The sequence below is a fragment of the Scylla paramamosain genome, chromosome 24 (assembly GCF_035594125.1).
Source record: "Scylla paramamosain isolate STU-SP2022 chromosome 24, ASM3559412v1, whole genome shotgun sequence".
Lineage (NCBI taxonomy): Eukaryota > Metazoa > Arthropoda > Malacostraca > Decapoda > Portunidae > Scylla > Scylla paramamosain.
Window position 1 is genome coordinate 18,050,608 of NC_087174.1, and position 25,240 is coordinate 18,075,847.

General features: G+C 37.8%; 1 protein-coding gene across 2 annotated transcripts; it reads right to left on the reverse strand.

Annotated features, from left to right (window-relative positions):
* Window positions 1-118: 118 nt before the first annotated feature.
* LOC135112839 (SH3 domain-binding protein 5 homolog) lies at window positions 119-25,071 on the reverse strand. 2 transcript variants are annotated; one of them, XM_064027707.1, is made up of 7 exons: window positions 24,929-25,071; window positions 15,341-15,403; window positions 10,574-10,751; window positions 10,158-10,279; window positions 8,491-8,751; window positions 7,912-8,064; window positions 119-7,775 (listed from the first exon to the last, which is right to left on the reverse strand). In XM_064027707.1, the coding sequence occupies exons 1-7, from the start codon at window positions 24,971-24,973 to the stop codon at window positions 7,086-7,088; spliced, it is 1,512 nt and encodes a 503-aa protein (XP_063883777.1). In that variant the 5' UTR covers window positions 24,974-25,071; the 3' UTR covers window positions 119-7,085. The 2 variants fall into 2 exon arrangements, with proteins under 2 accessions (XP_063883777.1, XP_063883778.1); XM_064027708.1 differs by having other exon boundaries at window positions 24,856-25,005.
* Window positions 25,072-25,240: the final 169 nt, after the last annotated feature.

Sequence of the window (25,240 nt, forward strand, 5' to 3'; positions counted from 1 at the left end):
TTTTTTTTTTTTTTTTTTTTTTTTTTTTTTTTTTACTGCCAGAGTAAGAGACTAGGGATGTAATTATATGACAAATAACAAAACAGTTTTTTATAAAGGAGAGTAAAAGAATAACAGATGAAGTTCAACAATTTAATAATTCACTCTTACATTAGGCCATGAAGGCACAGCTTTGATCTCAGTACCAAGAGTGGCATGAAGGAATGGAAATATGCATGATTAACAACTGCAAGTGGATAGCTTTGTAAGAAAAAAATAAATAACAAATTTAGAAAATAATGAAAATACATAAAATCTTCAGTGCCTACTGGAAAATTGTACTCAAATACGGGAGACATATTAAGCCATACTGATTATTATACATTCTAAATACACATTGTGAGAACAATAATCATATTCTTATAATGCTTGGAAAAAAATAAACTGAAACACCAGAAACTACTCAGAAAGAGAGGAGGGAAAGCAATGTAGGCAGGGCAGTCACAGCTGATCAGAATCCCAGATTAAATTTCATTCAGGTCTTGGTGATCACCTTGCCTCATATTCTAAAACTATACTCACTGGAACTATTTTTCAAAAGCAACAAATATTATTAGTTGGGTTCTCATGGGCATTTTAATATCACTGATACATAATCCTTGCTAAACTATAACTAGAGTCATGAAAACACTCTTTACAGCCTCAATAACTTCTATTTGAGCCTATTTAGCTATCACTGGGATATGAAAGCACACTTGCAAACCCCAATAACCTCTATTACAGCCTGTTTAACTATCACTGAAAGCACCCTCGAAAAAGACCGATAATTTCCACTACAGGCTAATTAACTATCACTAGAAAAAAAAAAAAAAACTTTAAAAGCCAAATAAGTTCTACTATAGGTAGTTAACTACCCTTGAAATCATCAAAACACCCTTGAAAACCTGAGCAACTTCTATTACAGCCTGTAAAAAGTAGTCAATATGACACTTGAAACATTGTTTCAAGTGTCCGATCAGCTAAACATCTGATGTGTCAGTGTTCTGCCAGGGATTTGATCTCCAGCTATTCCCTCTCATGGCTACCCTTATAAGATCAGTTTCTTGGTGTTTCTATGATGTTTGTAAAGGAAGAGTGGGGCATTACAATAACAATGAATGAAGATGCAAATACTGCACTGATACACTTCTACAATCACTAGTTTATGGGTTTACAGTTCACTAAGAGCCTAGGTAACAACACTTGCACTACTGCCATGCTGAGCTACAGACTGGCTGATGAGCTGAATGGAACACACAAAGCATACACTCTAATCATAATAATTCTACTTAATTACCCTTCGATATTCACAGTGCAGCATTAGGTACTGTAAAACTATAATGATCCCAAACAATATGCCCAGTTTTTTTTATAATTATCTTCAACCTCCTACAGCAGCAACAAAGTGGTACAGTTGTGGCCAGAAGGCTGCTAGCATGTCACACTCACTTCTGCTTTATTGAGTGCCTTTTCTTACATTTATATCCTCTAATTTACTGGCAACCTCCTTGCAAAACTTAACAAAGGGCAGAGACTAACCATAACAGAAGATTTAAGACCATGGGAAAAGCTAAACAAAACAAAGAAGGAGTGAGTCCAGCAAATTACAAGACTACTGACCATAACTGTACAGTACAACAATTATAATTGCTAAGAACTTACAAATAGCAGAGCTTACTCTACTATCACCACTGTTTCTCATGCTGTAGATACTTTTATCTTTTAGTAGTAACAATGAATGTAAGGCACATTTTCATTGTGTTAATTAATAGTTAACTATCTTAGTAGCTCGGTGAACTAGGAACAAGAAAAGCATTTGGCTGGCATGAGAGAAAGATAACAAATTCCAGATCTGATTGTCACTTCGGCTCATATTCTGAAATGCTTGTTTCCCTCATCAGGACTGTTTTCAAAAGGTCATAGTAATGATTAGTTGGGTTCTCATGGGAGTATTTCCCACTGATGAGGCAGGATCTTTGTTAAACCATCATTTGAATAATGAAAATACACATAAGAACCCCACCAACTTTCACCAGAGCCTGATAAAAGCAGTCAAGATAAGATCCTGAAACGTTTGAGAATGTAGACCTTACATTTACACACACACACACACACACACACACACACACACACACACACACACACACACACACACAAAATTAGATGCCTCTGGGTGACCTTCTTTTCAAATACTTATTCCATAAACTTTAACAGGTACACAGTACACAGGATCTGACTAACCTGTATTGTTCATGAAAAGTCTTGTCACTCTTGAAAGGAGAATAGAAACCAATTCAAAGGTCTATGAATAGTTCTAGCTCTTTATGAGCTAGAAGGGCAGAGGAAGGGTAAGGTCCTGCCAAGTTAGTAGTGGTGGTACTTCTTTTGCTAAGAAAAGATGTTTGGAAGGATCACATGCTACAAACTTATCAAAGCTATTGCAGAATGAATGAATTGATAATGACAAGAGCATATATAGAGACACAAAAGTATACATATCAAATCCTATGTACTATTTCTAAGTAAACACACACACACACACACACACACACACACACACACACACACACACACACACACACACACACACACATCATTAATTACTTCCATTTGACATCATATTATTAAAATTATCAACATTATTATAGGTGTCCAATCATGTTGTGTGTGTCTGTGTGTTTATCTAGTTGTAGTTTACAGGGCCTGAGCTACACTCAAGTGGTCCCATATCCATATTTACATTTATCCAATCTTTTAACTGATACACAGTTTGCTGATTACATCTTCTTGATCAGTGTGTGTGTGTGTGTGTGTGTGTGTGTGTGTGTGTGTGTGTGTGTGTGTGTGTGTGTGTGTGTGTGTGTGTGCACGCACAGACATGTTTGGACTGCCACTGCCATAATGCTTAAAAAGTTACAAGTTTTATTGTCTTCATTGTACTGAAAAATATAACATGAAAATATACTTCTATTCAAAGATGTATTAGGCTCTTTTCTTACATGTATACCTGGAAAACAAAAAAGTCTCCTCCTATAAATAATAATTACAAAAATATATGATTACCTCTATTATCACTTTCAACTAAAACCATGCCATGGTATTTATGACCTTCATTACATTATCTTAAATCAATACAAGGTCTCATGGTGTACAATTTTATAAAGTATACAATCTTTCTCTCTCAATAAAAGAAAAATTTAATTCTGTCTTCATTATCACATCCTCATATTGTCAATAAAACACATTTTAAATAACCTTCAAACATTAAACAGCTTTATTTTGACATTAAGCCTGCTTTCCTCATAAGTGTGTGGAGTAGACCATTTCTGGTTTCAAACATATGTAGTTAGCAAGCAAGCAAGCAAGCAAGCAAGCAAGCAAGCACTCACTCACACATTCACAAACACACATACAGAAATGCAAGACCATTAGCCTTCCAATTCCACTTCCACATAAGAGGGCAAGACTTCTAGCTTTCTGCTACTGCTATGCTGACTAATGTTTGGTTCCTAGTTTTGGCTAAGAGAGCAGAAGTCATGGGGTGAAAGACAACCAAATAATTTCTGCTGGCCTGGGATTTGAGATGTATTGATCCAAACATAGAAGCCCCACAATCCCACTGCTTGATCAGAAATGAGCTAGCCTTTCATGCTCATGTCCTGGGTTTGATTCCTGATGCAGTGCCTTTTTTCCAAAACTCATTTACTTGAGCTTCAGATCAATTATTTAGTATTTCAATGTACTGAGAGTTGTGGTTATGTCCCAGTTTGAGACAATACATGTGGGAACGCCCTAGTTTGAGGCAATACAAAAGGTTCTCTTGGCTGTGCTAAGCGCACTAAAATGTGATAAGGAAACTCAGGCTAAAGCATGAGTACTATATCATATCCTCATATCTGTCTTCTTCAGTGACCAAATTCTCTCTGATGAAGACCTGCAGTTGAAACATAGGGAACATAATACTCCTCCACCTTTCTCATTCTTACACACACACACACACACACACACACACACACACATTAATGGAGTCTTCCTATTATCTTTCTCATTTTCACACACACACACTTGTGAGTATATACTTTCATTACCCACTATTGCACAAGGTATCATTATATGCGTGTATATATATATATATATATATATATATATATATATATATATATATATATATATATATATATATATATATATATATATATATATTAGCACTACAGAAAGATTTTGAATAAAAATAAATTTGACACACATATCCTGAAATATACAGGTCCTATAGAACATTCTCTTGAAGATCCACCACTGCTGCTGCTCCTGAATTCATCTATACAATGATGCTATCCTGAAGCAATACTGTTTTTGGTTCCACTGAAGAGAATGCAATATATTTAATAAACCAATAGCTTATCCATATGAACACTCACTCTGCACCATTGTACTCACTAATATACTTCTTCCAAACTGTTTGAGATGCACATACAAGACCCCCTATGTTGAGATTACACTCATATGGTAATCTAATTGGTCAGGAAAATGAACACTGAATAATCATGTGAAAACCCTCAAAATTACATGTCATATTTTGTTTGTGTATGGTTACAGTGGTCTATATATTTATTATCAGCCTTATTTGCACTGAATACTGGAATGGTTACTGGTATTCACATTGGGTAGACTCTAAGAAGGTTTTTCTTTCAGTAAACATAAATACTAAGCCCTCTTATTTCTTATTGTAATCCCTGGCAAGGACTTCCATTGATTATTATTTCAGATCAATTTCTCAGTATTTCTATGAAATGCCCAAGGGGAGCATGACATATTTGCATGGCAATTTCATGCTTTCATAAAAAACTGTGTGGCAAACTGAGGATCTTGTATGCATCTTCTTGAAACATAAAACAAGAAAGCTGTCGTCAACAATTTTTTGGTGGTGATCCCTAATATAGTGATGGAATGCTGTGTGCAAGCCATACTATGATTCCTGAGATTGATGATTACATATGAATGCAAAAAAAAAGTGCCATTAGTGTCATGCATGCCTCTTTTGACAACCTATACTCATTACTTCCGAACCAATAAATTATTTGGCACTAATTGCATGCATCACAACCAATGTTCAATCCAGCTGTAGTAAACAGTTCAATACATGTAAGCATAAAGCAACAGTATTCACAACACCTCTTTCAAAATTCACTGAAAACACTGGGTAACTTATGTTGTACTGAGTAATGAATACATTGAAGGAATGTTACTAATTCTACAACCAACAACAATATATTAAAGAAAATAAAAACAATAAGATTAACTTCTATGAACTGATTGGTAGATGTAACCAGTATTCCAAGAACATCTACCAAAATATAGAAATTTTGGGTTCTGATAAGTGTAATATTGTACAAACTTTGATCCAACTGGAATAAAATTGAGGATTTACTTTCTGAAACACTGTTCACTATCCATGTATCTATTCTGCTCCACTACTGTGAAACTTGCTTAGAGGAGTGATCAGACACAGCAGAAGTCTTCACTTTCCTTACCCTTGTATATTTCAGCCTTAGCCTTAGCATCCTTCTCCTCTTCCTCCTTCAGTTACTCCTTACACTTAAATTCTCTGAACCATCTTCCCCATCCATTCTTGTCCAGTTTTCTTTATCATCATTTCATCTCAATGTTACATACTCCACTTACATTAAAATTACCAAATGTTCAAGAAATATATACAGTGGTATCTCGTGATTCAAATTTAATTGGTTCTTTAGGGCTGTTTGAATTGGAAGTGCTCAAACTAGGAAGCAATTTATCCCATTCAAATTAAAGTAAAAAAAATTAATCTTTTCCAGGTCCCAAGACCCCCATTTTTTTTTTTTTTATGGATTTATGTTGTGCCATAAACATAAAATTGAATGAAAATAACCTAAATTATAGAAAAAAATAAAGTAAAAGAAAATATGAAGTACCGTATATTTTGGCACATTAGACGGCACTTGAATCATCTTAAAAGACAAAAAAAATGGGTTGTCCTACATGTCAGATACAAAAACAATGACCTTAAAATTTTATGCAAAAATACCATTGTTAATAAACACCAAACTCAAAATGTTGAGTCATCAAAAGTTCCTGCCATCTTCAATATTGAAAACAGTTGTTGTAGTGTACACAATTTTTATTTTACATTAAAATTCTCTCTCTCTCTCTCTCTCTCTCTCTCTCTCTCTCTCTCTCTCTCTCTCTCTCTCTCTCTCTCTCTCTCTCTCTCTCTCTCTCTCTCTCTCTCTCTCTCTCTCTCTCTCTCTCTCTCTCTCTCTCTCTCTCTCTCTCTCTCTCTCTCTCTCTCTCTCTCTCTCTCTCTCTCTCTCTCTCTCTCTCTCTCTCTCTCTCTCTCTCTCTCTCTCTCTCTCTCTCTCTCTCTCTCTCCATTCCCTGCCCTCCTCCTCCTTCCTTCCCTCCATCCTTCCTTCCTTCCTTTCTCTCTCTCTCTCTCTCTCTCTCTCTCTCTCTCTCTCTGAAAGTAAGAACAATCCTGAGAATTGCTAAATAAAATGAGTGAGAGATAATGAAAATGGAATTATAAAAGAGTAAGAAAGAATTTGATAGGATGAAGCAAAAATAACAAGAAAATGACACAGAATTAATGATGGGGAAAGAGAGAGGGAGGCACCATTCCATTGTCCCTTATCTCTGACAGATAAGGGGGAGGGGAGGTGACAGGAAGAGGTTTGAGACCAGGCTAAAGAGGAAGGAAGAGGAAAGGAATAATGGGAGGGAGGGAGGGAGGGAGGGAGGGAGGGAGGGAGAGAGAGAGAGAGAGAGAGAGAGAGAGAGAGAGAGAGAGAGAGAGAGAGAGAGAGAGAGAGAGAGAGAGAGAGAGAGAGAGAGAGAGAGAGAGAGAGAGAGAGAGAGAGAGAGAGAGAGGACAAAATTTGTTCGCCAGCCCTGCTTGAATTGGGAGTTGTTTGAATTGAAAGACATTTGAATCACGAGGTATGACTGTACTTTCATTACCCTTGATGTCCATTACTTCCACATGTGACATGATTTAAAACTGCTCTGTGTTTGGTCTATCATACCAGCAATTATTCAGGCAGGGCACAGTGCTCCAGTTCTTCAACAATAACAGTTAGACCTCTGCTGGGCTGACATGGGGTTGGTGGAGGGGACGAGGAGCCATCACCTTCCTCCTTTGCATCCTCATCACAGAGATTTCTTTTATATACTCCCTCTACATCCAATTCAGTAATTCTCATTTCATCTAAGACCAACTCAGTACATTTTTGTGACGTGTTTAGTTCATTGGTGTCACTTATAATTGGTTGAGTTGTAATATTTTCTACAATCTGTACAGGCATTTCATTAGTAATACTTACTGGAACAGAATGAACATCTTCAACTGTACTGATGCTTTTTAATTCATCTCCAATAACTCTCTCACAGGTTCCTACAGGAGTTATTCGTCCCTTGCTAAGTTTATCCTGTGAGTTCTCTTCATCCAAGGCAGGTGTACAAGTGGATGGCAGATTCCTCTCTGGTACAGCATCATCCAGCAAGTCTGCCATGCTATCGCAGGAACTCTCTCCATCACTCTTGGACCCCTGGCTGCTGCTCTGCCCACTCACAAACCTCTCCCCATTGCAGATTGGAGTCTCACTGCTCCCTGTCACGCTCCTCTCACGACTTTCCTGTTTTCCTGCATCTGTTGTCTGGCACTTGTCATCACTTTTCTCCACCTCTAACTTTTCCAGCTTCTCTCTTAAGGATTCCCAGTACTGAAAAGGAATTTGTGCACATAATGTACCAAACACTTGTTAATTTTTTTTTCATTGTGTTAATTCAGTCTTTCTACATACAGCACTTGGCATTTGATCCAAATCATACATGAGTTAACCCTTTAATTGCTAATACCTTTTCCTCCTGGGTTAAATCTCCCTGCTGTGCATAAAACTTGTCACTGTTGTACTGGTGATCTTCTCCAGCAGGCGGGGAGTTCAGCTCGGCTCCCACCCCTGGCTCCCTCGGCATCTGACACCGCCGCTGCTCGTGGATCTGTTCTGATATCTAAAGGAAAGGGAGGTGGCTCTTACTAAACCCATTACATTTTATGTTGACTTCTTACTCTTGTTTTGGATGAGGTATGAGTGAGGCTAGAAGGGAAGAGACTGGGAGAATGCTTGTGAGAAGAAAGATGGATGTAATAGATCTTTGTGAAATAAATATGAACAAGGTAAGTGATATGACTTTTGTCTGAAACATTTTGTACAATATGACAACACTACTTTATGTAATTATACATGCAGAAGATCTAATATTAAGAGTATACAACAAGAAACTTAACAAGAGAAGAGAGGAAAAGAATCTTGCTGTATGAATAATAATAAAAGACATGGGTACAGTTTAGAGTTTTTGTCTTTGGTTCACTAATTAATTTCTATCCTATCATTAAGCGGCAATCTGAAGGAGGCAAAAATTTGTGCACCACTTCACCTGTTCCAGGCGGCGCAGAGACTGGGCATAGGAAGCCTTAGAGGCGGCGATGGCCAACTGAAGCTGCTGTGCTCGTTCCTTCTGGCTCTCTAGCTGTGCCTCAACCCGACTCTTCTCTTCAAAATATGCCAGCGACTTGTTGATGGAGGACTTGAGGCCACGCTGGAGCTGTTGCACCCGCTGCTCTGCCTGCTGGAACAGTGCTGCACGGCGCATGTGTTCCCGCTCACTAGCAGCCTTCTGGGCCTCTGCTTCCATCACCTTGCAAGACAGACATTTGTCACGTCACTCACATCATCATGTGTCAGGTAAAGTATAGTTACCTATTTCTTATTTATTTTTTTTTAATGCAAAGGTGGGCCAAGAGTACAGAAAATGAGGGGGAAAAAACCGAGCTAAATCACTGTATCCAAATAAGTTAAATGGTAAAAATACTTCCAAATGGCAGGGTTGGAAAAAATCATAATTTTCAAAAAAATAAATAAACAAATAAAAAATTTATTTATTTGACTTAAATAAGATTTTTAATTTAATTTTTTTTTATTTATATGATTTTTTAGTATTAATACTGGTTTGTTTGCACTGATTATTTGTTTTAATCTCATGAGGCCATTTTCTTGTATTAAATTTGGTCAATGTTAAATTAAAGCATTGTGTAATATATATTACCCAATGTGAGTTTTTCACATCATAAGTAGGACTAATAGTTTAATCAGATCTGTTATGTTAAAGCATTCATAATTACATTTATTGTTATTATCAACAAAAAGATCTTTTTTTTCTTTTATTCATTTGAATATTTTCCTTGTAAGAGATGGCAATGATTCACTGGTGCCTGACTTGCTGCAGAACCAGTACAGGATCAGTATACTCAGTACAGGACAAGTAAACTTGATACTTTTCCTGTATAACTGCTTCACATGTTATTCCTCCTTCCTTATATATATATATATATATATATATATATATATATATATATATATATATATATATATATATATATATATATATATATATACATATATAATTTAAATCATTAGATATTTTTAATAGTATATTTAATTTTGATTTAATTAATTACTTTTTTACTCTTACATAATTACACTTACATAATTTTAACAAGATATATTTCATTTTCATTTAAATCATGATTTTTTTATTCTCAATATAACACTTAAATAATTTTAATACAGTATATTTAATTTTTACTTAAATCATGACTTTTTATTCTGATTTAAATCAATTTAATTCACTTGATTTAAATAATTTGATTTAAATCAAACCAACCCTGCTAAATGGGTATCTTCCAGATACATTTCCATGAGTTTGTATTGATATACGACTATTACAACTACTACTGCTATCTGTCTAGGTATCCATAAATCAGGCTGTCAATCCCACATGGGGACTACTATTACTACTACTACTAGCAATAATAATAATAACAATAATAATAATAATAATAATAATAATAATAATAATAATAATAATAATAATAATCATAAAAATAAAATAATAATAATGAATAAATTGAAGCTGGCAAAAAATCACTCGGATTTTCATTATATTCTTGGCCTGAGTGACTTTTGGTCAGCCTTGATTACCCTATCACTATAATCAGCTTAAAACTGATAAGAACACAGCAATTCTTTACAGTGACAACATACTTTCATGGTGGCATGGTTTAGCATTTCCTGCCAAGCTGAGTCAAACTGCCAGTTTTCATGACGACTGTTCACAAATCTCTCTTCAGCCAAAGCTATGGTCTCCTTGGCTGCTTGATGAAGAGCTGAAACATATTAAAGGATTCTCAATCACCAATCCATGGAACAAGAGGAATACCTGGAAGCAATACACAAAGGAATGATAGGAATGGAGTGCCCAGCCAGGGAAGACATGTTTGTGAGAGATATGGAAAAAATTAAAGGACATGACAAAAAGCTGTGATAGGGAACACTTTTTTCATGGCCTTCGAGTATCTTATTTTCTTTAAATTTTTGTTATTTGCTGTTTCTCCCTCACTCAACTGTGTGAGAGAAGATAATGGCAAGGTGAAACAGTATAAATAAGAAGGAAACCATACCATTGGCCCTTTGGTACTGCACTGCTGCACGCTGACACTCTAGCTGGGAGGTTCGGGCCAGCTCTTGGGCTTCATAGTAGGGGCGAGCCTTCTCAATGCAGCTCCCCAGTTTCTTTCCCATACTTTTAAGACGGGCAGTGGACTCAGCAAAGGTTGAGCTGAATGCATTGTTTGTTTCCTACAAGAAGAACAGGATTAGCAAACAGTTCACAGCACCCCCTGATGCAGTGCTTTAGACCTCACTAGGAGCAATTATCGTTTCAGGCACCTGCTGAAACAATAATTATTCCCAGTGAGGTCTAAAGCACTGGATCAAGGGGTGCTGTGAACTTATCATTAAACCCAGCAGTGACCTTAATGAACGTTCCCTTTATGTCTCACAACACAATGGGGCAGTCACAGCCTGCCCTCTAAAGACAACTCTCTTCCTTCACGCAAAACTACAAGCACCTAATTATACACACACCCTTCACTCAAAATTCAAAATTATCATGGCGACTCCTAAACCAGCCTCACAGTCCCTATCTGGGGAGGGGACCACAAATGTCCCCAGGTCAGACTGCCCTGAAGTGTCTTGACACCCCCCTCAATATTTTCTTCATTAACTTATGCAACATCTGTGGTCTTAGATCTAATTTTCAATCTGTAGAACACCACCTCTCTTTTACTAAGCCTCATCTTCTTTTCCTTACTGAAACACAATTGTCTGAGTCAACTGACAGTAGTTCCTCTTCTGTTCCCTTCTACTTTCTCTATCCAAAGCTGGAAGTTGCGTTTATGTGCACAATGACTTAACCTGCTCTCGTGCCCACACTCTTGAATCTTCAGAGTTTTCCACCATCTGGCTACAACTACAGTCACTCTCAAACTAAATTTATCTGTGGTGTATATCTCTCACCTAACTCCTCTGACTATAAGAAATTCATTGACTCCTTATCTTGCAAAGTAGAGCACATTCTGACTCTTCCCTTTTGCTGAGATCTCCATTCTTGGAGACTTCAATGTTTACCACCAGCTTTGGCTTTCCTCTCCCTTCACTGACCATCCTGGTGAACTAGCCTTCAACTTTGCTATCCTCCATGACCTCGAGCAATTGTGGCAACACCCTACTCATATTTCTGACTGTTTTGGAGATATGCCCAACATTTTTTGTCTCTTCTTAACCTTTAATCCTTCTGTTTGTGCTGTCACCGTTTTTTCTCTGTTGGGCTTCTCTGATCACAATCTCATATCTGTATCTTGTCCCATCACTCCAGTCCCTCCTCAGGATCCCCCTAAGTGGAGGTGCCTCTGGCATTTTGCCTCTAGTGGTTGGGGGACCTGAGATGTTTTCGATAATTTTCCTTGGAATGACTACTGCTTCTATGTCAGAGACCCGTCTCTGTGTGCCGAGTGCATAACAGAGGTGATAGTGTCTGGCATGGAGGTATACATTCCTCACTCTTTATCTCGACCTAAACCTTCCAAACCTCAGTTTAACACAGCTTGTTCTTGTGCTATACATTATAGAGAGGTAGCCCACAAAAGGTACTTAAACCTTCCATCACCAGAATCTCGTGCGCTTTATATTTCTACCCAGAACCATGCCAAGTCTGTTCTCCAACTAGCTAAAATCTCCTTCATTAATAGGAAGTGTCAAAATCTTTCAAGATCTAACTCCCCTCGTGACTTCTGGCACCTAGCCAAAAAGATCTCCAATAACTTTGCTTCTTCTTTCCCTCCTTTATTTCAATCAGATGGTACCACTGCCATCTCACCTATCTCTAAAGCTGAACTCTTTGCTCAAATCTTTGCTAAAAACTCTACCTTGGACAATTCAGGGTTTGTTTCTCCCTCTCCTCCATCCTCTGACTACTTCATGTTACCTATTAAAATTCTCTGCAATGATGTTTTCCATACCCTCACTGGCTTTAACCCTCAGAAGGCTTATGGACCTGGTGGGATCCCTCCTATTGTTCTCCGAAACTGTGCCTCCGTGCTTGCACCTTGCCTAGTCAAAAACTCTTTCAACTTTGACTGTCATCATCTACCTTTCCTTCTTGCTGGAAGTTTGCCTACATTCAGCCTGTTCCTAAACAGGATGACCATTCTAGACCCTCAAACTACTGTGCTATTGCTTTAATTTCCTGCCTATCTAAAGTTTTTGAATCTATAATCAACAGGAAGATTCTTAAACATCTATCACTTCACAATCTTCTATCTGATCACCAGTATGGGTTCTGTCAAGGCCACTATACTGGTGATCTTTTGGCTTTCCTTACTGAGTCTTGGTAATTATCTTTTAGAGATTTTGGTGAAACTTTTGCTGTTGCCTTGGATATATCAAAAGCTTTTGATAGAGTCTGGCACAAAGCTTTGATTTCCATACTACCCTCCTACGGCTTCTATCCTTCTCTCTGTAACTTCATCTCAAGTTTCCTTTCTGACCGTTCTATTGCTGTTGTGGTAGACGATCACTATTCTTCTCCTAAATCTATTAACAGTGGTGTTCCTCAAGGGTTCTGTCCTGTCATCCACTCTCTTCCTATTATTCATCAATGACCTTCTAAACCAAACTTCTTGTCCTATCCACTGCTAAGCTGATACCACCCTGCACTTTTCCACATCTTTTTATAGATGTCTAACCCTTCAGAAAGTAAATATTTCACGCAGGGAAGCCACAGAATGCCTGACTTCTGATCTTTCTAAAATTTCTGACTGAGGCAGAGGAAACTTAGTATTGTTTCATGCCTCAAAAACTCAATTCCTCCATCTATCAACTTCAAACACAAACTTCCAGACAACTATTCCCTCTTCTTCAATGACACTCAACTGTCCCCCTCTTCTACACTGAACATCCTCAATCTGCCCTTTTCTTATAATCTAAGCTGGAAACTTCACATCTCATCTCTAGCTAAAACAGCTTCTATGAAGTTAGGCATTCTGAGACATCTCTGCCAGTTTTTCCTACCCCCCCAGCTGCTAACTCTATACAAGGGCCTTATCCATCCATGTATGGAGTATGCTTCACATGTCCTGGGGGGTGTTCCACTCACACCATTCTTCTAGACAGGGTGGAATCAAAAGCTTTTCGTCTCACCAACTCCTCTCCTCTAACTGACTGTCTTCAGCCTCCCTCTCATCGCTGCAATGTTGCATCTCTAGCTATCTTCTACTGTTATTTTCATGCTAACTGCTTTTCTGATTTTGGTAACTGCATGCTTCTCCTCCTCCCGTGGCCTCGCTGCACAAGACTTTCTTCTTTCTCTCGCTCCTATTCTGTCCACCTCTCTAATGCAAGAGTTAATTAACTAGTATTCTCAATCATTCATCCCTTTCTCTGGTAAAGTCTGGAACTCCCTGCCTGCTTCTGTATTTCCATCTTTCTATGACTTGAATTCCTTCAAGAGAGAGGTTTCAAGACATTTATCCTTTAATTTTTTACTACTGCTTTGGACCTTTTTCTGGGACTGGCATCTCAGTGGGCTTTTTTTTGTTGGATTTTTGTTGCCCTTGGCCAGTGTCCCTCTTACATAAAAAAAAAAAAAGCAATATCTACTAGTTTACAGTGAATGAAGTCAAGATGTAGAGGTCAGGGGCAAGAGTACAAGGGAGAGATTATTACAGAAATATATGAGGAAAAGAACATAGAGAAATCATGGGCAAAATAACAAGAGTGGAATTACCAAAGGAAGTATGAGAAGGAATGATGAATTGGTGTGAGAAAAGGGCTGGGGATTGGTAAGGGTGAGGTCAGGTCCAAGGGTGCACAAGTGGGATCATCAACGAAAGCAGAGTAGAAAAGGACAAAGTACTGTGAGGGACATCAAGACAATAGCTGGGAAGATTGTGTTCAGTCACTCAATGATCTTGCAAGGTGCCTAGTGATGTGTGATGGCCTGTGCACATCGTTACATTGATGATGTACACAGCCTGTGTCCACATCTTGCACAACTTATTTGTAAATATTTCCTAAGATAACACTGCATATCTGATGACTCTACCTGATGACCAATAATAAGAACATAAGAAATAAGGGAAGCTGCAAGAAGCGACCAGGCTTACACGTGGCAGTCACTGTATGAAATATACCAACCTATTTCCACCTATCATCCCTATCCATAAACCCGTCTAATCTTCTCTTAAAGCTCCCTAATGTCCTAGCACTAACATAATTACTGAGTCTGTTCCACTCATCTACAACTCTATTTGAAAACCAATTTCTTCCTATCTCTTTCCTAAACCTAAATTTTTCAAGCTTGAACCTGTTATTTCTTGTTCTACCCTGGTTGCTAATTGAAGTAATTACAAGATTAAATGCTTTATTCATATATGAACAAATACATATATAGTAACTTATAAAATTGGGATCTTACATCACATAGTGGGAAAACACAAAAATGCTTTTGGTTTTGTGACAATTTTACACTGTAAGTTTATGGCTGACACCAAACTGAAAAGTCTATCTGATCAGTAAGATCTTTGGTGCAACTTATTCAAAACATGATTTCAGTACTTCATGAAATAACTTAAACAGGAAGAAGACTGCGTGCACAAACTGCCCAATCCCTTTTTTTCCTGGAATAACATGAATACTTACAAGTATTATACATGTACTATTCATGCAAAATTTAAGGCATCAAATAAATGAATAAATAAATAAATAAAATAATGCCAAAGGTAAAGGATGATTACATAAGAAAAATAAGTAAACATACACATACACATCCACTGTGTTATCAGATGAGTGTGTAATTATGCCTGAATGAATCTACTGATATATCTCACCTCAAGCTTGGATTCCAACTTATTGATGTCATCTGTGGCAGTGTTCAACTTCTCAAGCTCAACCTGCAAGATGAAGAGGAATTTCAGTCAGTAAGAATTATCATGTAATGGAAGAGAGATAGAAAATGGAATTATCAAATGAAGTGTTTCTTATACGAGCTACTTGTCATGTCCTTCAGTTTTCCAGTGGGCTTTTTTTTTCTTTTTTTTTTTCCGTCTCTAGTAGCCTTCAACCAGTCTGTCTTACATAAGAGAAAGATACAATTTAATCAAATTTAATAGAACCTGGGATAATCTGATGAGTGTTATGTGCAGCAAGAACTAAATAGCATGTAATAAAATCAGGTATAATTATCATATATCAGTGTTAAGATAAAACCTACTAATAATTAGACAATAACTCAAACCCTTTGAATACCAAGTGTAACTAATAATGAATAAGAAAATAACTCACATCATACCTCACTCATCCATCTAAATAAACAAAAAATGAATATGATAAAATAATATTAATACAGACCATGTAAAAAGTAATTCATATTAAAAAAAAAGGAGCTAGTTTCACAATACCTTCAAACCTGTAGCATATTTCAGGCCAACAGTTGGACTGGTTACTCATATCAGTGTAATTATTAATAAAAGAATGAATAATTTCCATTATTCTTCTCACTTATCCAAATAAGCAAAGAAAGAAACATAAGATAAGGTCATATGGAGGGGAATGGCGTGGAGCATGAGAAAGATGAACTGGAAGAGGGAACTCAAAGGTTACACGATAATGGTACAGAAACATTATGGAGTACAGAGAGGAGAGATGAGCGTATAAAGGAATATGGTAATGCGTGGTCTGAAGACTGAGACAAGTTTCAGCTGTCTCTCAACCTTAAACTGCTCCCTGATGACAAGTTCTCTTAATCTTTGTAAATGCTGTTAGTAATTTCTGGATATATATTTTTGGGTTTGATGATAAGTCCATGTATGTAATGATGGTGTCCAGATATGAATGAACTAATGAGGATCTGGGCGGCACTGGTGTGTCTGCGTAGTCCTTTCTGTCTTCCTCTGTGTCACCTGTGAAGGCCTCTTGAATCTCTTCTATGCTTTGCACCTTGTATCCTGGGTCGTCACCAGTTTCCTCCAATAATAATTGCTCCACATCGTCCATCTTGATTAATGTTTCCCCCACATGCTGAAAGGTGCAGGGAAAATCAGAAGCCTGAAAGCTTTCACGGTCAAGTTCAGGGTCTGTGTTGAGGAGTAGCTTCTTCTATGAGTTTGATAAGGTGGTCATCTTAACATCTTTCCATGAAGCTAAGAGATTGTAGATAGTGCTCTTGGTGTTGTAATTCTTGACACTGGCAAGTGAGCAGTCATCCAGTGTGACATTTTCATTTTCCTCTCCTAACACCACTAACACCTCATCCAAAAAAACATTGCTGATAAAGACTTTTGCATGAAATAATCACTCCTTCATCCATGGATTGGATGAGGGACATAGTATTGGATGGGAGGCACATCACCCAAATCTGCCAATCCTGATTCACAAGATTATTGGCTGCTGGGTGTGCTGGCACACTGTCTAGAAGTAACAGGGCTCTCACCTCCCCTAGAGTTTTCTTAACACCTGCTCCTGGTATCATCTTACTTCTGGTAAAAAATTATGGGAAAACCAATCAGAGAAGATGGCGGAAGTAAACAGGGCATTCTTGGAGTGGTAGGAATGATAGGATAAGTCCATCATCACATCCTTCATTGTGCGTGGATGGGTAGACTTGCCTACGTGTGTCAGTGTGTCAATGTGTCAGTGTGTGCCATCGGCATTAGCACAGTGGAGAGCAAAGACCCTATCCTTACTTATCTTGTGACCAAGTGTGCTGTCCTCATGAGCAAACACTTGTGAGTTCCTCAGTAAAGGTAGCCAAAACAAACCTGTCTCATCTGCAGTGGGGCCCCTGAAGGGGCCTGTATTGTAACAGGTATAATACGATTATGAGACATGTACTCGAAGTCCCCAATTCCTGTTCCCCTACAATCTGCTTGCAGTAATGTGGCTATTTTTAATCTAAGTAAATTTTCCAGTTTAATTCATTATAAACATTGAGATGCATTTCTATGATCCCCCCAGAAGTTTACCCACTTCAAAATCCATGACTCAAAATAATACAGACAATACCTGGATAGTCTAGAATCATGGAAATCTGTTAAATTTGAAAAGAAACATTAACTACCAAATAATAAATGTACATACTTACATTATAACAGACTACTTCAAATGTTTGGTGTGTGTGTGTGTGTGTGTGTGTGTGTGTGTGTGTGTGTGTGTGTGTGTGTGTGTGTGTGTGTGTGTGTGTGTGTGTGTGTGTGTGTGTATTTACCTAGTTGTATTGTACAGGGCAGGAGCCAAAGCTCATTTTGCCATCTCCATAACCATATTTATCCAGTTTCTCTTTAAACATGTGTACACTGTTTGCCACAACCACCTCTTCCTTCAAATAATTCCAGATTTTAATAGTTCTATAAGGGAACCTGTATTTCTTGGTGTCTCTTGAACATCCACTCTTCTTTATTTTCTTCCCATGCACCCTCATCTGTCTGTCTCCCTCCTCCATCTGTGGTACCAAGTCATTTATATCTATTCTTTCTATATTGTTTACTAATTTGTACATTATTATCAGGTCTCCTCTCTCTCTCTTCTTTCTTGTAGTGTTGGTAAACCCATCAGTTCAAGTCTTTCTTCATAGCTTAAGTCTTTCAATTCTGGTACCATCTTCGTCGCTATCCTCTGTATTCTTCCTGGTTTCCGTATATCTTTTTTTTCTATGTGGAACCCAAACTACTGCTGCATATTCCAATTTTGGAAATATCATTCTTGTTATAATTTTCTTTATCATTTCTTTATCTGAATAGTTGAACGCCACATTAATGTATGTTAACAAGCTGTATGTAGAGCTGAGAATCCCATTTATGTGTCTTTCAGGTGATGGTGTATCCTAAATCATTACTCCCAAATGTCTTTCTTCATTACTTTTCATTATTATTTCTCCTCCCATTTTGTACTCCCACAAAGGTATCTTTTTACTTTTTCCTATTTCCAACATGTGGCATTTTCTAGCATTGAATTCTAGTTGCCATCTTTGGCTCTATGCATGTATTTTGTCAATATCCTTTTGAAGGTCCTTGCAGTCATTTTCATCCTTTATTATTTTCATTACTTTTGCATCATCAGAAAAAAAAATTATATAATTATTTAGATCCTCTGTCACATCATTTACTTATAATTGAAACAAAATAGGTGGTAACACAGATCCTTGAGGTACCCCACTTGTCACTCTGCGCCAACTTGAATTAGTGTAGTGTCTCTGATTGCCGTTCTTATTTCCCTCCCTTGTAAATAATCTTCCATCATCTCAATGCTGCTCCCTTTAATCTTCCATTCTCTAGCTTCCACATAAGGCTTTTGAGGGGAACTTTATCAAATGCTTTTGTGAGATCCAGGTATATTGCATCAACCCATCCGTCCCTCTCTTCCACTCCATTTATTACTCTTGTATAGAAGCTCAATAGAATTGTGAAACAGGATCTCCCCTTTCCTGAATCTAAATTGTTTTTCTGTAATTATCTTTTCATCTTCTAGATATTTCACCAATCTTTAATTTCACAAAGCTTGCTTACAATACTTGTTAGTGACACTGGTCTTTAATTTAATGGCTCCATTTCATTTCCCCCTTTGTATATTGGCACTATGTTAGCTCTTTTCCATTCCCTTGGTACTTTTCCTTCTCTCGACGAGCTGTTGATTATATCTCATATGGGTTCTTCCATTTGTTCTCTGCATTCTTTTAATATCCATCAAGTTACTTGATTTGGCCATATAGTTTTTCTAAATGTCCAGCTCTTCCAGCAATTTCTTGATTTCTTGTCTCTTTACTTGTATCTCCTGTGTTCCCTCATTCTGTGATACCACTTTCAGTGCCACAAAATCAGTTTCCTTTGTAAACACAGATTGAAAACTTTCATTCATTACTTCACTCATATCCTCAGTAATTTCATAAGTTCTCCCTTCCCTTTTTAACTTGTTTATGCCATCCATGTTTCATTTTCCCATTTATGTACCTGTAGAAGATTTTGGGTTCTTCCTTGCATTGTCTTACTATGTCACTTTCAAAGTTTCTTTCTTCTTCTCTTCTTATTTTACTATATTCATTCCTTGCCTTTCTGTATTCCTCTCTAGCATTTCTGTTCAGGTGCTTCATCATTTTCCTCCATGTCCTGTCCTTTTTCTTTTTTGCTTCTACACACCTGGCATTATACCATTCACGTTTCCTGATTTTCACTTTATAACTTGGCACAAACTGTTGCACCCCCTCTCTATATTTGCTCAAACATATCTCATATTTTTCCTGCACTATTTTACCTTCAAATAACTCTTATCAGTTACTTTTTCTATAGAATTTATTAAGTTCTGCAAATTTTGCCTTAGCATAGTTCTGTCTCCCATTTCTGTATTGTTCATTCCGGTGCAACACTTTTTCCTCCTGTAGCACTATTATCACATGAATATGAATATGAATAAATGCCAGTAAAAAGTGCTTCAAAGTACAAAAGGAAGTAATGTTTCAGAAAGCTACATAGCTTGCTAACATTACCCACAATGTAGCAGATCAAAGCTATTCAAGAATATTAACCCTCTCACACACTAGTAAGTTTCGTAAGTTTTCCTTCCAATGTCTCTTCTGTTGGCAAGCATTTGTGGCCTCTCCACACACAAAACTTTCATTTAGAAGCAGTATTCTTTCCTTTGAAACTTATAAATAGGTACATATTATACATCACTAGATTCACAAGGAAATTATCATTATGATGATCACATAAAAAAAAATATAAATAAATAAATAAATGAAAAAAAATTTTACTCAATTTTTCCCTCAAAAATAAATACAAAATAAGAAAAACAGAATGTTCACAAACTTGCAGCTTAAAACTTTTCCTGTGAGCATTCTGCACAATACACATCAACTAAACCATTTTTTTTTTATGAGCTTTACAATGGTACTAAGTGGTACCTCAGTATACATCCTTAATTTGTTCCAGATCTTTGGACTTATACCAAACATGATGTATACCAAGCAATTTGTTTCTATAAGATACAAAGGGAAAATGATTAATTCATTCCCATGAAAAAAAAAAAAATCCTATAGTTATTGGCATATTATACAGTACACTGGTGGAGTTGTACAAAATAATTTAAACACTGCTTGATACTAAAATACATACTGTATTTGATGGCATATAAGACACACCCCTATTTCAGCAAGGCATATTCAGCAAAAAAGTTTTTCTATGTATTTAAGTATGTAATGTTTAAAGCAAACAAGCTTTTTTTTTTTTATGTAGGAGGGACACCAGCCAAGGGAGGGAGAGAGAGAGAGAGAAAAAAAAAAAAAAAAAAAAGTGGCAGGGGGGGGGGGGGGGGTGAGATGCTGGTCCCAGAATAGGGTCCAAAGTGGTAGTCAAAAATTGAGGGAAAGTGTCTTGAAACCTCCCTCTTGAAGAAGTTCAAGTCATAGGAAGGTGAAAATACAGAAGCAGGCAGAGGGTTTCACAGTTTACCAGAGAAAGGGATGAATGACTGAGAATACTGGTTAACTCTTGCATTAGAGAGGTGGATAGAATAGGGGTGAGAGAGAAAAAAGCCTTGTGCAGAGAGGCCATGGGATGAGGGGAGGTACACATTTAGCAGATCAGAAGAGTAGTTAGCATGAAAATAGCAATATGTCTAAGGCAATAGCAAAAGTTTCATCAAAATCTCTAAAAAAGGATGACCAAGACTCAGTAAGGAATGCCATAAGATCACCAATAGAACAGCCTTGACAGAACCCTCACTGGCAATCAGATAGAAGGTTGTGAAGTGATAGATGTTTAAGAATCTTCCTGTTGAGGAGAGATTAAAAAATTTTAGATAGGCAGGAAATTAACCACTTAACTCCAGATGCTTAAAGGATACGTGTTACTCATAAATGGCGTAGGTTTGCAAGTGGTAAATTATCTAATTTCTAATACTACAATTTCTCTCTCTCTCTCTCTCTCTCTCTCTCTCTCTCTCTCTCTCTCTCTCTCTCTCTCTCTCTCTCTCTCTCTCTCTCTCCAAGTCAACTCTTCAGTTGTCATAGAAATATAAGGCAGGAATTGTTTTTTTCTGGGTACATGCATGCACACACACAGGCACACACACACATTTATGATTTGAGGCAATTGGAGGATAGTAAATTACAGAAGAGGTAGTGATGGGTGAAGGAGGAATAAATGGGGAGGGAAGGAAAGGTGAAGGCATCACAAAAGAGATTAGTGGGCAGTTGTGTGTTTACACACTTGAGTGAGTTGCAAGGAATGAACCAGGGAGGGGAGAGGGGATCTGTACCCCCTGCACTGTCTCCCCTTCCTGGGGAGAGAGAGAGAGAGAGAGAGAGAGAGAGAGAGAGAGAGAGAGAGAGAGAGAGAGAGAGAGAGAGAGAGAGAGAGAGAGAGAGAGAGAGAGAGAGAGAGAGAGAGAGAGAGAATGTAGGGAAGGAGGGAGGGAGGAGTAAGAGGGCAAGGAATGAACAAGGGAAGGGAGGAACTGTACCTTTCCCAGTCTCTCCTACCTAGTGGAAATAGGTATAGGATGAAGAGAAGGATAGGGGATATGGAAGATAAGGGAAAGACCATAGGGGAGAAACTATGAAGTAAGGCTCTGCCAATGAGACCTCCTTATTCTGGATAGAGGGTGGAGCACGAGGTAGCTCATTTATGTGACTGGTGGGAACAGGGAGGGATAGAGGGGCAACAGAACCTCAAGGACATAATATGGACACTGTCAAGATGAGTCAAGGCAGTATATGGGATCGCGCCAACAACTAAAGTAGAATCCAACCATGACGCTTGATGACACCTACGTAAGTGTCATCGTATTGAATGGGTTATAGCAATAGGACAGTAGTTTGAGGGATTAGAACAGTCACCATCAAACTACCATCCTATTGCTTTAATTTCCTGTCTATCTAAAGTTTTTTAATCTATCCTCAATAAGAAGATTCTTAAACATCTATCACTTCACAACCTTCTATCTGGTTGCCAGTATGGGTTCCATCAAGGCCACTTTGCTGGTGATCTTCTGGCTTTCCTTACTGAGTCTTGGTCATCCTCTTTTTAGAGATTTTGGTGAAACTTTTGCTGTTGCCTTAGACATATCAAATGCTTTTGATAGAGTCTGGAACAAAGGGAGAGAGGAACAAGCCCTGAATCATCCAAGGTAGAGTTTTTAGCAAAGGTTTGAATGAAGAGTTCAGTTTTAGAGATAGATGTGACAGCAGTGGTGCCACCTGGTTCAAATAAAGGAGAGAGAGATGAGGCAAAATTACTGGAGATGTTTTTGGCTAGGTGCCAGAAGTCATGAGGGTAGTTAGATCTTGAAAGATTTTGACACTTTCTGTTAATGAAGGAATTTTTGGCTAATTAGAGAACAGACTTAGCATGGTTGCGGACAGAAATATAAAGCACACGAGATTCTGGTGGTGGAAGGCTCAAGTACCTTTTGTGGGCCACCTCTCTATCATGTATAGCACGAGAACAAGCAATGTTAAACCAAGGTTTGGAAGGTTTAGGTTGAGAAAAAAGAGTGAGGAATGTACAACTCCATGCCAGACACTATCATCTCTTACATGTGCTTGGCACACAGAGACAGGTCTCTGACAAGGAAGCAGTAGTCATTCAAAGAAAAATCAGTAAAATACCTCAAGTCCTCTCAACAGCAAAGGCAAAACGCCAGAGATATCTCTGCTTAGGGGGATCCTGAGGAGGGATTGGAGTGGTAGGATAAGATATGAGATTGTGATCAGAGGAGCCCAATGGAGAAGAGAGGCTAACAGCATAAGCAGGATAAGAGGTTAGGAAAAGGTCAAGAATGTTGGGCATCTCTCCAAGATGGTCAGGAATACAAGTAGGGTCTTGCACTAATTTCTCTAAGTTGTGGAGGAGAGCAAAGTTAAAGGCTAGTTCACCAGGATGGTTAGTGAAGGGAGAGAAAAGCCAAACCTGGTGGTGAACCAAACCTGGTGGTGAACATTGAAGTCTCCAAGAATGGAGATTTTTGCAAAAGGGAAGAGTCAGAATGTGCTCCACTTTGGAAGTTAAATAGTCAAATAATTTCTTACAGTCGGAAGATATATAGCAAAGATAAATTTAGTTTGAGAGTGACTCTGTAGTTGTAGCCAGATGGTGGAAAACTTGAAAGATTCAAGAGCAGGTTAAGTCATTGCGCATATAGACGCAACATCCAACTTTGGATTGAAAATGAGAATAGAGAAGGTAGCAGAGAACAGAAAAGGGACTACTGTCAGCTGCCTCAGACACCTATGTTTTACTGAGGAAAAGAAGATGAGGTTTAGTAGAGGAGAGGTGGTGTTCTAGAGTTAACAAAGTTAATAAAGTTAAATGGGGGGAGGGGGTGTCAAGACACTTAGGGTCGATACCAGAAGAGCAGTACGATCTGGGGACATTTGTGGTCCCTTCTCCAGATGGAGACTACGAGGCTGGTGTAGGAGTTGCCATGATAATTTTGAATTTTGAGTGAAGAGTGTGTGTGTAATTAGGTGTTTGTAGTTTTGTGTGAAGGAAGAGAGTTGTCTTTAGAGGGCAGGCTGTGACTGCCCCCTTGTGTTGTGAAACTTACACCAGAAGCTTTATTTACAATGAAATCTAAATAAGTTTTCTGACATAATTATGTCAGTGTTGTTTCATATGAAGACATTTTGATGCACATGAGTGTCCAGTGCATGAGAGTTAATTGGGAAAACTTATTGGAAGGCTGAAGCACTGCCATCTATTTTGTATGGAATAAATATAATGGAAGTTAGAAAAACATATAAAAATAAATTACAAAGAATGGTGTGTACAGAAGGATTCTCGGGGCATATACTCGTACATACACTCCAGAGACAACTCTGCACAGGAAAATTGGCACCTCAAATGTGAGGATGAGGATTATAGGTCAGTGGAAAAACCTCAAATATATTACAAGAGGAGAATGATTTGATTAAAATGATAGGAGGAGAGATGATAGAAAAGGGGAAAAGTAGATGGATGAAAGATGGTATGATGAGTGAAGGATGAGGAGTGAGTATAAGGAGTAAAACCAGACAGGGTATAAAGCATATGATGAGACTTGGATACAACAGAGTGAATGAGAGTGGTGAATGAAAAAGAAAAAAAAAATGAGAATATATAGAACATGGAGGAAAGAGAAAGGAGGACAAAAAAGTCTATACAAATGACCAAGCCTCGGAAATATTATTTAAAACCATGAATTTCATAATACCTCAACCCTATAGAATATTTCAGGCCACTGGATGAACTAATTACTCATTTATACCAGTGCAAATACTAATAATGAGAAAATAACTTCTACAGCTCCATACAAACAATAGCATTAAAGAAGACTATGCAATAAGTAATTCATAGTAAAACCAGTAGTTTCATACCTTTAAATCTGTGGCTTATTTAAGGGCAATTAGTAGACTGGTCATTCATTTATAGCCAGCAGGACGCCCTCACCTGTATTCTGGGGTCAAGTTGTTCCTCTGGCACAGCTGCGGCCATTGTGTTCCTCAGAGTGGCATGTTTTCTATCATCAGCTGCTGCTCTTCTTCCTTCTCCTTATTATCAAAGGCTATAAACGCGGGAGTCAAATACCACTGGAGCTCAAACTTTGACGGAGGAAACAATTGCTAGATGTTTGTGTCATTTAAGATTCTAATATAGAGGATTAAGTAGTGTTATAAATGGTAGATTCACCTCCCAGCTGTGTTATGGGACTGAATGCTATTATTAAGAACTGGTGTTTTTGTGTGCGTTATTGTTTTGCGT